The 13,567-nt window shown below is 39.5% G+C and overlaps 2 protein-coding genes across 3 annotated transcripts in view; one reads left to right on the forward strand and one right to left on the reverse strand.

Annotated features, from left to right (window-relative positions):
- Positions 1 to 9: 9 nt before the first annotated feature.
- On the reverse strand, positions 10 to 3,090 carry LOC115131338 (cilia- and flagella-associated protein 20). Of its 2 annotated transcripts, none has more exons than XM_029662973.2 (6): positions 2,747 to 3,090; positions 2,167 to 2,246; positions 1,954 to 2,065; positions 1,003 to 1,191; positions 425 to 535; positions 10 to 167 (listed from the first exon to the last, which is right to left on the reverse strand). In XM_029662973.2, exons 1-6 carry the CDS (start codon positions 2,828 to 2,830, stop codon positions 165 to 167), a joined length of 579 nt encoding a protein of 192 aa, XP_029518833.1. In that variant the 5' UTR covers positions 2,831 to 3,090; the 3' UTR covers positions 10 to 164. The 2 variants fall into 2 exon arrangements, with proteins under 2 accessions (XP_029518833.1, XP_029518832.1); XM_029662972.2 differs by having other exon boundaries at positions 10 to 170; positions 2,747 to 3,089.
- Positions 3,091 to 3,677: 587 nt separating this feature from the next.
- The window catches only part of trpn1 (transient receptor potential cation channel, subfamily N, member 1), a 59,994-nt gene continuing 50,104 nt past the window's right edge, over positions 3,678 to 13,567 (forward strand). The window contains exons 1-5 of the mRNA XM_029662974.2: positions 3,678 to 4,030; positions 4,424 to 4,525; positions 8,789 to 8,884; positions 10,220 to 10,333; positions 10,735 to 10,839. Of these exons, the coding sequence (XP_029518834.1) occupies positions 3,893 to 4,030; positions 4,424 to 4,525; positions 8,789 to 8,884; positions 10,220 to 10,333; positions 10,735 to 10,839 (555 nt within the window). The 5' untranslated portion in view covers positions 3,678 to 3,892. The remainder of the gene's footprint in view (positions 4,031 to 4,423; positions 4,526 to 8,788; positions 8,885 to 10,219; positions 10,334 to 10,734; positions 10,840 to 13,567) is intronic.

The raw sequence follows: 13,567 nt of genomic DNA on the forward strand, positions 1-13,567 counted from the left end.
GCACAATCATTGAGGGTTTACTCAGAATTACAAAATGTTTATTGTGCAGAGAAAACAATCACATGGTTCCAAAATACTTCAAAGCAAAAACATTAAAACAAATGTAGACTATCTGCAAATAAAATTCACATCTGGAATGGGGGAGGAGAATCGATTCAGCTGCCTTACTGCTGCAAAGAAACATGTTGATTAGCTACAAGAACTGCAACAGATATTGTACTTTGACTGATCTTGCTCATTCTTTGAGATGCATACGAGACAGTGTTTACATTCCAACTGGCACCCTATATAAGTGCACTACTTTTGCTCTATGGGCCTTGGTCAAAAATAGTGCACTATAAAAGGAATAGGGTGCCATTAGGGAGAAACCCAGTCTGAGCTGTAGTCCTACATGACAACTGGCATGGACATTATTTGTACTCACCTTTGCTTTGTTCTGTACGGGTAGATAAAGTTTGAACTCTGCAGGGAGCTCATCTTCCGAGTACAGTCTGTCAGAGAAGTACACTCTCCGTATGCGGCAGTTTGCATGGATCTGGAACAAAAACACAGGCAAGGTATTGCAATATCTAATCTTGTCCAGAACATACCCTTACTAATATTTTAAAGCATGGGGGAAGAGAACTCAAAATACATTAAAATGACTAACACCAAATAGAAACATTGTAGAAATGATAATAGACCTACATTTCTACCATTTGACTATCAAGCTCATTAACAATCACCAAAATCTGTTTGACACCCCATTTTTAAAGGGTGTATTACAGTAACAATGAGTTCAGTATCTTATTATTCCTCCACACACATTTGATGTAAGAGCTAGCCTGGTCCCAGATCTGTGTGTGCTGTCTCGCCAACTCCTATGATCACCAAACTTGCCATGGCAATGACCGTAAGAGTCGGCAAGGCAGCACAAAGATCTGGGACCAGACTAGGTAAAAGATCCGTATATTGCATCTTGGACCATGACCCTACCCTGGTCCATGAGCCTTTCTGACTGACCTGTACGCGGAGTGTCTCAATGTAGTTGGTGCCGTAGGCCCGCCGTGTGAAGTCAGACAGGTTAAACTGGATCTGGTTCCAGCCGTCGTCCAGCCTCATAGGCATGGTACAGATGAAGGGCTTCACCCGAGTGGTGCTCTGGTAGTTACTGGCCCGGAATCGCCGCCTCACATTCTTGTCATCCAGCACCTGGGATTGTATTAAAACTTTCAGGTTTCAAACAATTAAGTATATGTTTTCAAAATGCATACTGCCTCCAGCTCCTTGCAAAGTGGTGTGTGACGCACTGATGAAGCCTGTCTTCCATTGCCGTTTGATGCTGCATTCAAAACAACTGGGAGCTCAGAATGGGAAAAATAGTTTTAAACAGTCATCTAACTCGGAATTACAACTCAGGAACTTGGGCCTAGAGCACCGACTTTCCGACCTGAAGATCACTGACATCATTATTTGAACTCGTATTTTCCAGAGTTCCCAGTTGTCTTGAAAGCACCACAAGATGCTTCAGCAGTAGCTCTTGCAATTTCTGACATATTTTTCACTCAAAGGTGCTATATACCTGTATGCTGTAAGCATGTGATAAATAAGATACATACAAATATACTGTACACACCGGCCAATTTAATTCCACAAAATTATGCAAATGAATCTATAGACTGATGAACACGACCAGTCAAATGTATTTATATCGACTGGTATTTACATCAATGAATAAGCTAAAAAAAAGGATTATTTTGCAATGGGATTTTTTCTTATTCTCCTGGACAATTGACCAGCAGCAAATTTTATTTATCGTTTTTCAACAAAAAATAGCATCGGACAAAAGCAGTCTATTACCGGCTAACGGAAACTTACGAGGACTTGATTAAAATAATTATAATACAGTAAAGCACAGCTTTCATGATTGTACAGATGCAATGGCTCTGATTGTTGACTTGGATGATAACCTACCTGGACTTCAAAGGTGAAATACTTCTTCAAATTCTTAATGATCATAACTAAGAATGGGAGTTTGATGCCAAGTGTCTTCTTTGGGTCTGCCGGACAAGTGATGTAGGTGGTGCTGTTGAATTTAAGGACACATGGTTGGATGTAGTTGACTGAAGAAGAGATGCACAAACAGCAGACCTGCCAAAACGGGCTATGAAGATGGAACAAGCTTACCTGACATTTGTTCCCTCCACTTCAAGCACCAGCGACTGAATGTCGTTGTCTGTAATCCGCTTTATGTGGCCGTTCCTGACCTGTAACAGCACAAGCAACCGTTTGTAATGGGTTAGCTAGTTTGTACTAGCTAATGTTACTACTTTTAAGATATGCGTGTGAGTATTAAATGTGAACCCAGGAAGATAAGGGAAGCTGGAGAACTAATGGATATCTAACCAAGCTAATAAACAAACGTTAGTTAGCTTGCTAGCTAAGCCTTGATTAAGACAGTACAATGACAGACAATACTGTAACATCGCTGTCAAATTTGAGCTAACACAATATGCCCTAGTGCTAGCTAAACACAGGGCAGTTTGAGGAACACAAAACCAGCTAACGTTAGCAAACTAGCTTCTAGGTTTCTATTGCCATTGTCATGAGTAAGCTGGTTAGTTAGATGGCTAACGTTAGTTGCTTGCTCCCTGGAGCTTAACACCATACCAAGCCCTGCTCTTTAGCTACCTAGCTAGCAAGCCGATGTCAAACTTGCTAGTTAGCAAGCTAATTTATGCGTAGGCTTGTGTAAGTCGCTGCTTACCTTTTTATCCCATATCTGAAGAGGTTTGCTCCCAATGCTATACAAGATAGATAGGAATCCACTTTGAAAGGTGTTTTTAAACATTTGCGCGTTTATAACACCGTCTCATCCACATCTGTTGTTACTTGTAACGTTACTTTAGTTTACTTGATTGATCTTTTGTCTCAACTTCAAGTTCCGTGTGGCACAAAATAATGGTCATTAGTTCCTCCTAGCCAAACGACAAAAAAGAAAGCGTCTTATATGAAAAGAAACGTCAGAACCCCCTAAATGTTACTGGTAATAAAGTATGCCGTCCAGCCCCACTGTCTATCTCCAGCAATATGAACAATGCCCTTGATCGCTGTCTCCCCTTCTGCTATTTTTGAGTTGCTATGAAACGCAACGCGTTTCACGTAGGACTTAATTGTTGACGCATATCAGTTACCATGGTAACACAAAGCTTTGGCGTAGATAGCTGATGATAATCTGCAACATTGTAACATTATAATATAGCTCAATGACTGTAAGTAACATCATGCCAATTTCTACAAAGATTATTGCAACATTGTAAAACTGTGTCACCCCCCCAAAAAAAAAATCTTGCTAACCTCTGAATAAACAATGCTTATTGTATTTTTTATTAGCCATGAAATAAAACAAATGATGTATTCTTCTAATCACAGATGAAGGCTCAGTATGTGTTCTACAAACACAAACACACACAGACAGACACAGGATGATGAGATGGAGGAGGAACAGTAAACTACCTAAATGAGTTTACTAAAGCGCGTAGGCCTATCAGAGCTCTATGGTCATTATCATCATGTTTAGCCTACAAAATAGAGGGAAAAGTGGGGTCTTGGCTAGTCTACAGACGAATCCAAGGTAACAAGAGCACAAAGGCGGAGTTATAAAAGTTTAACTAGTGGTGGATAGGGGCGGTGGATTTTCCCATGTTGGAGTTAACGGAATGCTGGTTATTCTACCTCATACAAAGACGGGGAAACTTGAAGCACCAATTCTACAATCAGAATGCTACTTTCGAATTACACCTGCCACGAGGACATAGCTTTTAGCCACGCGCAATAAGAAACAACTATATTCTCATTAGATGTACAAGTATAAATTGTGCATTTTAAAAACGAATGGTAGCCTATGTAAAATATGTCTGAGACATCTTCAGTCAACTCTGGGTCCAGCCAGCGACTCTTGCAGCTGTCTCTGAAGGGTGAATGGATTGCGCTCGAGCAGACAATCAAAGGGTTGGACAAGGGAGACCCAGAACTAACCGTGATCGATGAGGTAAAATGGTTGTGGTTGTTTTTTAATCTAAACTGTTTTTTTTTACCGGTTTATTATCATGATGTGCATTAGTATGATATGTAATGCAGGGTGGGACTTCAGAAGTCAATGAATACATCAAATTAGCTTAATATTAATCAAATATATTTGGGCTATTAATATATACATTTATAGCCTACACATATTTGTGGGCTATAAAGAAAGATATGATTATTCATATCTTAAAACCAGCATAATTTGGCAACATAATGTTTTGGGGGAAAGAATATATGCAACATTTATAAATAATAAATAATAAATAATTTATTACAATTATGAAATGTTGGTGGATAGCTATTTGATACTATTGAGTCAGCTAATAAGATAGATATGGTTGATTCTTCTCTCTTCCAGGAGTCTGGCTTGAGTCTCCTGATGATTGCAGTGAGGGAGAACCGCCTGTCTGCAGTAGACAGACTACTGGAGTTAGGAGGCAGCCCTAGTGAAAGGACAAAGGTAAGAAATGACTCAAACTGGAAAGTGTTAATGAGGATGAGGATGATGATGATGATGGACTGATCCAAGAGCAGCAGTCGGAATGTTTCCGACGATGATGCACTGATCCAAGGGCAGCAATCCGACTGCTGTACGCATATACCGTAACACCTTGATAAACTCATTGTAAATTGCAGGATGACTACAAAGTCTATTTTCAGGCTACATATTAAGAAACAGCTATGTAAGTATGCACCACTATTCTCATTCTAACTGGACACGAGAGTAGTGCAGAGGACTTGTGGGTAATAGGGGTAGATCATAGGAATAGAATTGGTGGTATTGCTATTAGAACTCTATCTGTGGGGTCGATCAGGGTTGCTTCTGAGGTAAAGGTTGTTGGCAGAGGAGTGGGCGTACTGGCGGCACTGACCTTTACAGTAGAGACACTCACTAGGCATCTCTTCTGGGTCCTATTCTATTGCGTTTATGACCCAGCTGGGCACAGCGAGTCACAATCAAAACAACACAATGATGAGAATGACAAAACAGTCATTCGGTGTGCTGTATCTCCTCATGAATAGCCAAACTTTTGGAAAATTACATTTTTTCACACATTTTATTTTCGTGGTGGAACAGGGATAGTAGGAACCTCCAGAATGTGTGATATAATATCTGAAGCCTCCCTTATTAAATGGATAACGCACACTGCCATAAAGTGGTGACATAACTAGACAGACTAATCATTTCAGTAGGTGTTTTTCTCCCCATGTTCACTATAAAATAAATGATGTCACATGTGTACAGCAGCTGTGATAGGCAGTAAAAATCTATGAAATCTTGAGCATTGAAGCAGATTGAGCACAAAAGCAGTTGAATATCTAAAAATACTGTAGGCCTACTGACAGTGGGAATTGTTCCTTTATTGAGTGAAACATTTTAAAGCTTGTTTAGGAAAGTAGACTGCCCTTCCCACAGCGTCCACATACAATACTGCTTTATATGGCAATATTAACTCTTTGGAATTGGGATGATGTGGGCTACACACTTTTGTTGTTTATCTAAAGCTTTTATTTTAAGCATCCTGTTGACTTTATCCCATAGATAGAATTGGTTTTTCTGCTGATTACTTAGCCTGATTACAGATTTGTCTACTGTCTTGTCCACTCCTATGGTAAACAACATAGACAGATTTGGGATCAGGCTGAGTAATCAGCATAAAAACACATTCTTTCTTGTGGGAAAAAGTAAACAAACATGATGCTTTTATTAGGTTATTAGTTATTTTTTAAAGAGCATTTTGTTTATCCTCTTGCCGACTCCTGTGGTAAATAGCACAGACAGATCTGGGATCAGGCTAAGACTGACGAGGTCTAACAAATTCACCCCTCAATAAACTTAGTCAATCAGGATCTGCAAGTGTTTCATTGTTGGCCATTCATTGTGTTTAGCCTGATTGCAGACTTCAGGGTTACTCATTTGCTATGCCAGGCTGCCAGTGGCAGTAGCCATGACTTTAACCAGCCATAAGAGATAATCAAAGGCTCTTTTATAGTCCTTTGCTGCCCAGATGGCTGACCGAGCAAGAAATAATTAGCTGTAGCTTACCATAGGGAAAAATCGGAAATTATGAATCATTATAAAGGTTTACTGTATGCATCATAGTCTCCATTGTAAAATCCCGGGCATGTTTCTATTTAGTATGAGCTCAAGTGTTGTATTTTCCGATAAATTTGCTCCCGGGTTTAGTTCAGTTCATTTCATATTTTCATTTGATGTGTTATAGTTTATGATTGTAGTCTATTGTTGCTGTTCTGCCCTAATGTTTCCACTTCAGCTCAAACCTACAATCTATGGAAACCCTTACTGACTTATGACTTATGGGAGAATTTAATGATGTGCAAATGCAATCTCTCCACTCCATGCACAAAACCCCCAGAAGTCTGGATTTAAGCCTGTAGCAATTTATTTTCATTGTATCTAGTGAAGCCACTTAAAACATTTATCATTGGTAGATATATTGGTAGATATATTGGTAGACATATTGGTAGATATATTGGTAGACATATTGGTAGATATATTGGTAGATATAGTGATAGATATATTGGTAGACATATTGGTAGATATAGTGATAGATATATTGGTAGATATATTGGTAGACATATTGGTAGACATATTCTGCAATTGGAATGCAATACATTACTATCATTTACCCATCTTGACATCTTGACCAGAGCACCATGCTATTTTAATTTGAACAGTTTCACACAGCAGGAAAATAATCCTGCAGCAACAGGAAATGTGAATTATTCATTATAATTAATTGACATTTTTGTAGGGGTTGATACATTTTTAGATATGATAAATCAATTCTGACTTTTTAAACTGGAAATTACAAACTTGAGAAACATTTTTTAATCCTTGAATACACTACAATTTGCATTACCTGCTGCTCTCTGTGACAACAGAGTGATCAAATTAAGATAGTACATCTGTAAGCAGAGACTTAATAAATGGTTTGTCCTAGTCGGTCCAGTAAACACTGTGTGTGCTGAGACATTAATCCCTTGTCCCTTGCAGTAGTGTGTGCAGATGTGCACAGCCCACAGCCCTGTCTGGAACGATTTAGAGCCGTTTGTCTGAGGCCAGAGAGCCAGAGAGCCAAAGAGCCAGAGAGCCAGAGAGCCAGAGCTGAGAACGTCTGATCTGAGAGGGTTTCTCTCTGGGTTTGGCAGTCTCATCCCGTTGGGGTGGCAGAATGTAACGTCTGACCATGCCAACATGTGTGTGTGTGTGTGTGTGTGTGTGTGTGTGTGTGTGTGTGTGTGTGTGTGTGTGTGTCTGAACATGCCAGCGTGTTCCCGCGCTGCGGTGCTTCTGGAATACTGTGTAGCCAATGGATGAGGAGGAAGCCAGAGCGGTTATTAGCAGAGAGAGAGAGAGAGAGAGACGGACTACTTGTGTCAGTCAGAATACGTAGACTCTGGAGAGCAGGAATGTGAGGTTACAGACTCTTTAATGAGAGAAGGGCTGTCCCACAGTTCACTTTTTACAGTCTCTGTGTCACTTCCTAAAATCTTAATTTTTATCCTGTCATTTTCTGGCCATTATTTTTGTCAGTTCAAAGATAGTTCTTATTAATTATTGAGTCTTTCTGTCCTTTATAAAGAACATTTAGCTTCTCACCGTTGCACTGGTGTGTAACAAAGAATTGACTCTATATGAATTATGGCACTGGTAGAAAATCAGTCATGCTGTCCATTTACTCCACACTGTTTGACAAGTTGTGTGTTTCCAAACATACTTTAATACTTTACTAAGCTTGCTACAATATGTATTTTTTTTATGTGGAGCCAAGCAGTATTTTTACTGGGTCTCTTCAGTTAGAGAGAGGATGTATTTTGTAGATCATCATACATACACTCTTAGAAGAAAAGGGGCCATCTAGAACCAAAAAGGGTTCTTTGGTTGTCCCCATTGGAGAACCCTTTGAAGAACCCCTTTTGGTTCCGGGTAAAACCCTTTTGGGTTCCATGTAGAACCCTTTGCACAGAGGGTTTACATGGAACCAAAAAGAGTTCTACCTGGAACCAAAAAGGGTTCTACCTGGAACTAAAAAGGGTTCTACCTGGAACCAAAAAGGGTTATCCTATGGGGACAGCTGCAGGACCCTTTTGGAACCTTTTTTTGTAAGAGTGTACACATAGCTAGCTTTCACACTGCTTCTCCTCTCATTATTTTTGTTGGCATTGCCTCATTGGAGTCCTGTCCAACTCTGTAATTGTTGCACCCCAACAGAGCACTTCCATTTCAGATTTGGACAGAAGTAAAAAATGTGATAAGAAAAAAAAATGATGGGTGGCTTGTGAAATATCTCATGGCCGGGTTGCAGACTGTCCTAAGGATTTTCTCTGTGGTGTGCCTCAATGTGAGGTTACAGACGTTATACATTACTCCACAAAGCAGCATGGGTAAAAAATGCTTCCCTCGTAGAAAAACTGTAATCCCAGACTGATGGATTGGTGGCTGCAACCACATCTGCACTCGTTTGAGCAACTCTGAATCACATTATAGACTGATCATCATACTTCAATCATACATAAAGTCAGACTGCACAATGGAAGGATAATATTTACTGAGACCTGGCAGGATCTTAAATGCAGTGCAATTTGTAAATTAGGGTGGTGTGTGTGTGTGCACAGTCTGAGCTAATCATCAATCTGCAATAATGATATTATGTTCGGCCAGAATTGACTATGTAGTCTCTCTGTTTGTGTCCTATAGGATGGAAGGACTGCATTGCATGTAGCTGCAGCACACTCCAAGGAAGACATTGTGAAGCTCCTGGCCAGAAAGGCAGATCCTGACTCACTAGGAGGGGTAGGTTGTCTCTAGCCCCAGTGTAAGCCTCTTTGTATTCTTTATTCTATATTCTATATTGAATATATTTTATTTTATTCTATTCTATTCCTTTCTCCATCTCACCCTTCTACCTTTACCTCCAAACCTATTCCCCAGACGTTGTGCTGAGGACAGCCCAGGGAGGATAGCATTCCTAAACAGGCCTGTGGTTTGGCTTATTTGGCCCTTTTCTCTCCTCAGTGGTAACTGAAAACTGCTATTATTTGTGTGAGTTTTGGCCGAGCTGACCTGTTATGACATCCAGAGTCTGTGTGACGGACAGGAACCACTATGGGCTTAGAGGACACAAATGACAGCCTGGTACCTTCAATAGGATCAAACTGTCTAGTGGGGTTTTGATGACTAATCTATCAGGTGGTTTCTTATAGCAATGTCTGCCCATGCAAACATCTGCAGGCATTCATATTTTCTGTTAAGCAGAGGCCCAGGTCAGCCAACACTATAGAGCATGAAAATATGATTTTACATAAAGTGATCTACTTGTGAATTATTTGGCTAAGAGAGAGTAAGAGAGACAGAGAGGGAGAGAGAAAGTGAGTGTGAGAGAGTGAGAGGGAGAGGGAGAGAGAGAGAGAGAGAGAGTGGGAGAAAGTGAGGGAGAGAGAGAAAAAGAAAGAAAGAGAGAAATGTGCTTGTGTTAATCTCCAGAGGAAGAAAATAGCCATGGTTGTTATTGGCTCATAGTGCAGACCCATGTTCCCAAGGGTGCTGACAATCCTGGACTCTCTAAGGAAACTAGTGGCGGGAAAAGTGCCGTCAAAATAATCAGCTGTTTCCCATACAGACAAGAATACAGAAACTGTGAACCAAACTGAATGATCCCCCAGTGTGATCAAAAATAATGCCAAGATGATGATGTTTAGATAAATAATTAATCAAGTGGACAAAATGTGTTGGACTCAGACGTATCTTTGACATGGATTTTGGCTACATCACCAAAACATATTCCTAACCATATCGCAGGTTGACGTTTATTGTCATGCGTCTTGCCTTGGAGGCAGACCTGAGCAAATTCCACTAGATGGGGTAGCTGCAAAGTCAAACTTGGCTATATTGTAAAAAGTCATGAAAACAACAATGGGCTTTTTTGTCTTAATTTAAGGTTAGGGTTAAGCATTATGGTTAGCAGTGTGGTTAAGGTTAGGGTTAGGTTTAAAATCTGATTTTATGACTTTGTGGCTGTGCCATCTAGTGACCACTCTGTAGTGCTCCCTCCAGAACAAGATCCTTGACAAAAAAACGCTAACCTGCAACCATATCCCTCATTCTGTCCTCTTTTCTTCATTATACCAGCCCAAGGACCAGCTGCCACTCCACTTTGCTGCCTCCCGAGCCACCCCATCCCTCGGTACCATCCAGACACTGCTCAAATTCTCCAGCAAAGAGGCCCGGCTCGTACCAGACAAGGTAGGGTATCTGCCACATGATACCGCAGCGGGACGCACTCTTCTTCTCCCTCTCATCCATCACTTCTCACCTCATCCGCCAATCAAATGTATTACTGTGTGGTCTCGAATGACTGGAATAACCGACTGTGCTGTATATATAAGCTAAGCACAGGCTGTGTGTCCCAAGTGGCACTCTATTCCCTATATAGGGCACTACTTTTGACCAGAGCCCTATGGGCCCTGCCTATGGACCATGGTCAAAAGCAGTGTGCTATATAGGGAATAGGGTGCCATTTCAGATGCACCCACTAACTTTCACAGTATATTATCTTTACCCTGAGGAGATTTTCTGGCTCTTGACTGCGCTGGGTTGCAGCTCACAGACAGTCATTGTTTCCATCTCTTTGTGTCTGTGTCCAGGATGGCTGCATTCCACTGCTCTTAGCCGTCGAAGCCGGGAATGTTGGAATCGTTAGGGAGCTCCTTGGAACTCTATCTGAGCCTCAGCTTAGGGCTCAGAAAACAGTAAGAGCCAACTAAGGTGTCTGGGGTTACATGGTTTCATTTAGGAATAAGAACTATACTGTATATATAGCATTCATAATAATAGCTACCTAATGTTTATTGACACATTATTGACACATGTTTATTGACACATTACATTAAAGGGTAAGGTTTTAACATGGATAAGGATATCTGTGTAGGTAAAATGAATGGACAGTTACATAATCAAAATTAATTTGATATTAGGTTAAGCAGTGGCCCAATATAAGCATTGGCCCAAAATGTACAACTTATCGTGTAATTTACAACCAATCAAAGTACAGAAGTGCGTTGGGTACACCCAAGCAACTATAGCCCTATGTCACATAACACCAGTCTAGCATGTATAACACTATGTCACATAACACCAGTCTAGCATGTATAACACTATGTCACATAACACCAGTCTAGCATGTATAACACTATGTCACATAACACCAGTCTAGCATGTATAACACTATGTCACATAACACCAGTCTAGTATGTATAACACTATGTCACATAACACCAGTCTAGTATGTATAACACTATGTCACATAACACCAGTCTAGTATGTACAACACTATGTCACATAACACCAGTCTAGCATGTATAACATTATGTCACATAACACCAGTCTAGCATGTATAACACTATGTCACATAACACCAGTCTAGCATGTATAACACTATGTCACATAACACCAGTCTAGCATGTATAACATTATGTCACATAACACCAGTCTAGTATGTATAACATTATGTCACATAACACCAGTCTAGCATGTATAACACTATGTCACATAACACCAGTCTAGCATGTATAACACTATGTCACATAACACCAGTCTAGCATGTATAACACTATGTCACATAACACCAGTCTAGCATGTATAACATTATGTCACATAACACCAGTCTAGCATGTAAAACATTATGTCACATAACACCAGTCTAGCATGTATAACACTATGTCACATAACACCAGTCTAGCATGTATAACACTATGTCACATAACACCAGTCTAGTATGTATAACATTATGTCACATAACACCAGTCTAGCATGTATAACATTATGTCACATACTGTAACACCAGTCTAGCATGTAAACATTATGTCACATAACACCAGTCTAGCATGTATAAGTCCACTTTGTCACATAACACCAGTCTAGTATGTATAACATTATGTCACATAACACCAGTCTAGCATGTATAACATTATGTCACATACTGTAACACCAGTCTAGCATGTATAACATTATGTCACATAACACCAGTCTAGTATGTATAACATTGTCACATAATGTAACACCAGTCTAGCATGTACAACACTATGTCACATAACACCAGTCTAGCATGTATAACACTATGTCACATAACACCAGTCTAGCATGTATAACATTATGTCACATAACACCAGTCTAGCATGTATAACATTATGTCACATAACACCAGTCTAGTATGTATAACATTGTCACATAATGTAACACCAGTCTAGCATGTATAACATTGTCACATAACACCAGTCTAGCATGTATAACTTTGTCACATAACACCAGTCTAGCATGTATAACATTGTCACATAACACCAGTCTAGCATGTATAACACTATGTCACATAACACCAGTCTAGTATGTATAACATTATGTCACATAACACCAGTCTAGCATGTATAACATTATGTCACATAACACCAGTCTAGCATGTATAACATTATGTCACATAACACCAGTCTAGCATGTATAACACTATGTCACATAACACCAGTCTAGTATGTATAACATTATGTCACATAACACCAGTCTAGCATGTATAACATTGTCACATAACACCAGTCTAGCATGTATAACACTATGTCACATAACACCAGTCTAGTATGTATAACATTATGTCACATAACACCAGTCTAGCATGTATAACATTATGTCACATAACACCAGTCTAGCATGTATAACATTATGTCACATAACACCAGTCTAGTATGTATAACATTATGTCAAATAATGTAACACCAGTCTAGCATGTACAACACTATGTCACATAACACCAGTCTAGTATGTATAACATTGTCACATAATGTAACACCAGTCTAGCATGTACAACACTATGTCACATAACACCAGTCTAGCATGTATAACATTATGTCACATAACACCAGTCTAGCATGTATAGCATTATGTCACATAACACCAGTCTAGCATGTATAACACTATGTCACATAACACCAGTCTAGTATGTATAACATTATGTCACATAACACCAGTCTAGTATGTATAACATTATGTCACATAACACCAGTCTAGTATGTATAACATTATGTCACATAACACCAGTCTAGCATGCATAACACTATGTCACATAACACCAGTCTAGTATGTATAACATTATATCACATAACACCAGTCTAGTATGTATAACATTATGTCACATACTGTAACACCAGTCTAGTATGTATAACATTATGTCACATACTGTAACACCAGTCTAGTATGTATAACATTATGTCACATAACACCAGTCTAGTATGTATAACATTATGTCACATAACACCAGTCTAGCATGTATAACACTAACACTATGTCACATAACACCAGTCTAGTATGTATAACATTATGTCACATAACACCAGTCTAGCATGTATAACATTATGTCACATAACACCAGTCTAGCATGTATAACATTATGTCACATAACACCAGTCTAGTATGTATAACATTATGTCACATAAT

The sequence above is a fragment of the Oncorhynchus nerka genome, linkage group LG7 (genome assembly GCF_034236695.1).
Source record: "Oncorhynchus nerka isolate Pitt River linkage group LG7, Oner_Uvic_2.0, whole genome shotgun sequence".
NCBI lineage: Eukaryota > Metazoa > Chordata > Actinopteri > Salmoniformes > Salmonidae > Oncorhynchus > Oncorhynchus nerka.

Excerpts from the sequence above, each read along its gene's own strand:
- LOC115131338 (XM_029662972.2), bottom strand. The coding sequence starts at position 2,830 with ATGTTTAAAAACACCTTTCAAAGTGGATTCCTATCTATCTTGTATAGC. Across the intron at positions 2,247-2,746 it reads TTCAGATATGGGATAAAAAG|GTCAGGAACGGCCACATAAA; the intron begins GTAAGCAGCGAC and ends GTGCTGTTACAG. Across the intron at positions 1,192-1,953 it reads ATTTCACCTTTGAAGTCCAG|GTGCTGGATGACAAGAATGT; the intron begins GTAGGTTATCAT and ends ATACAATCCCAG.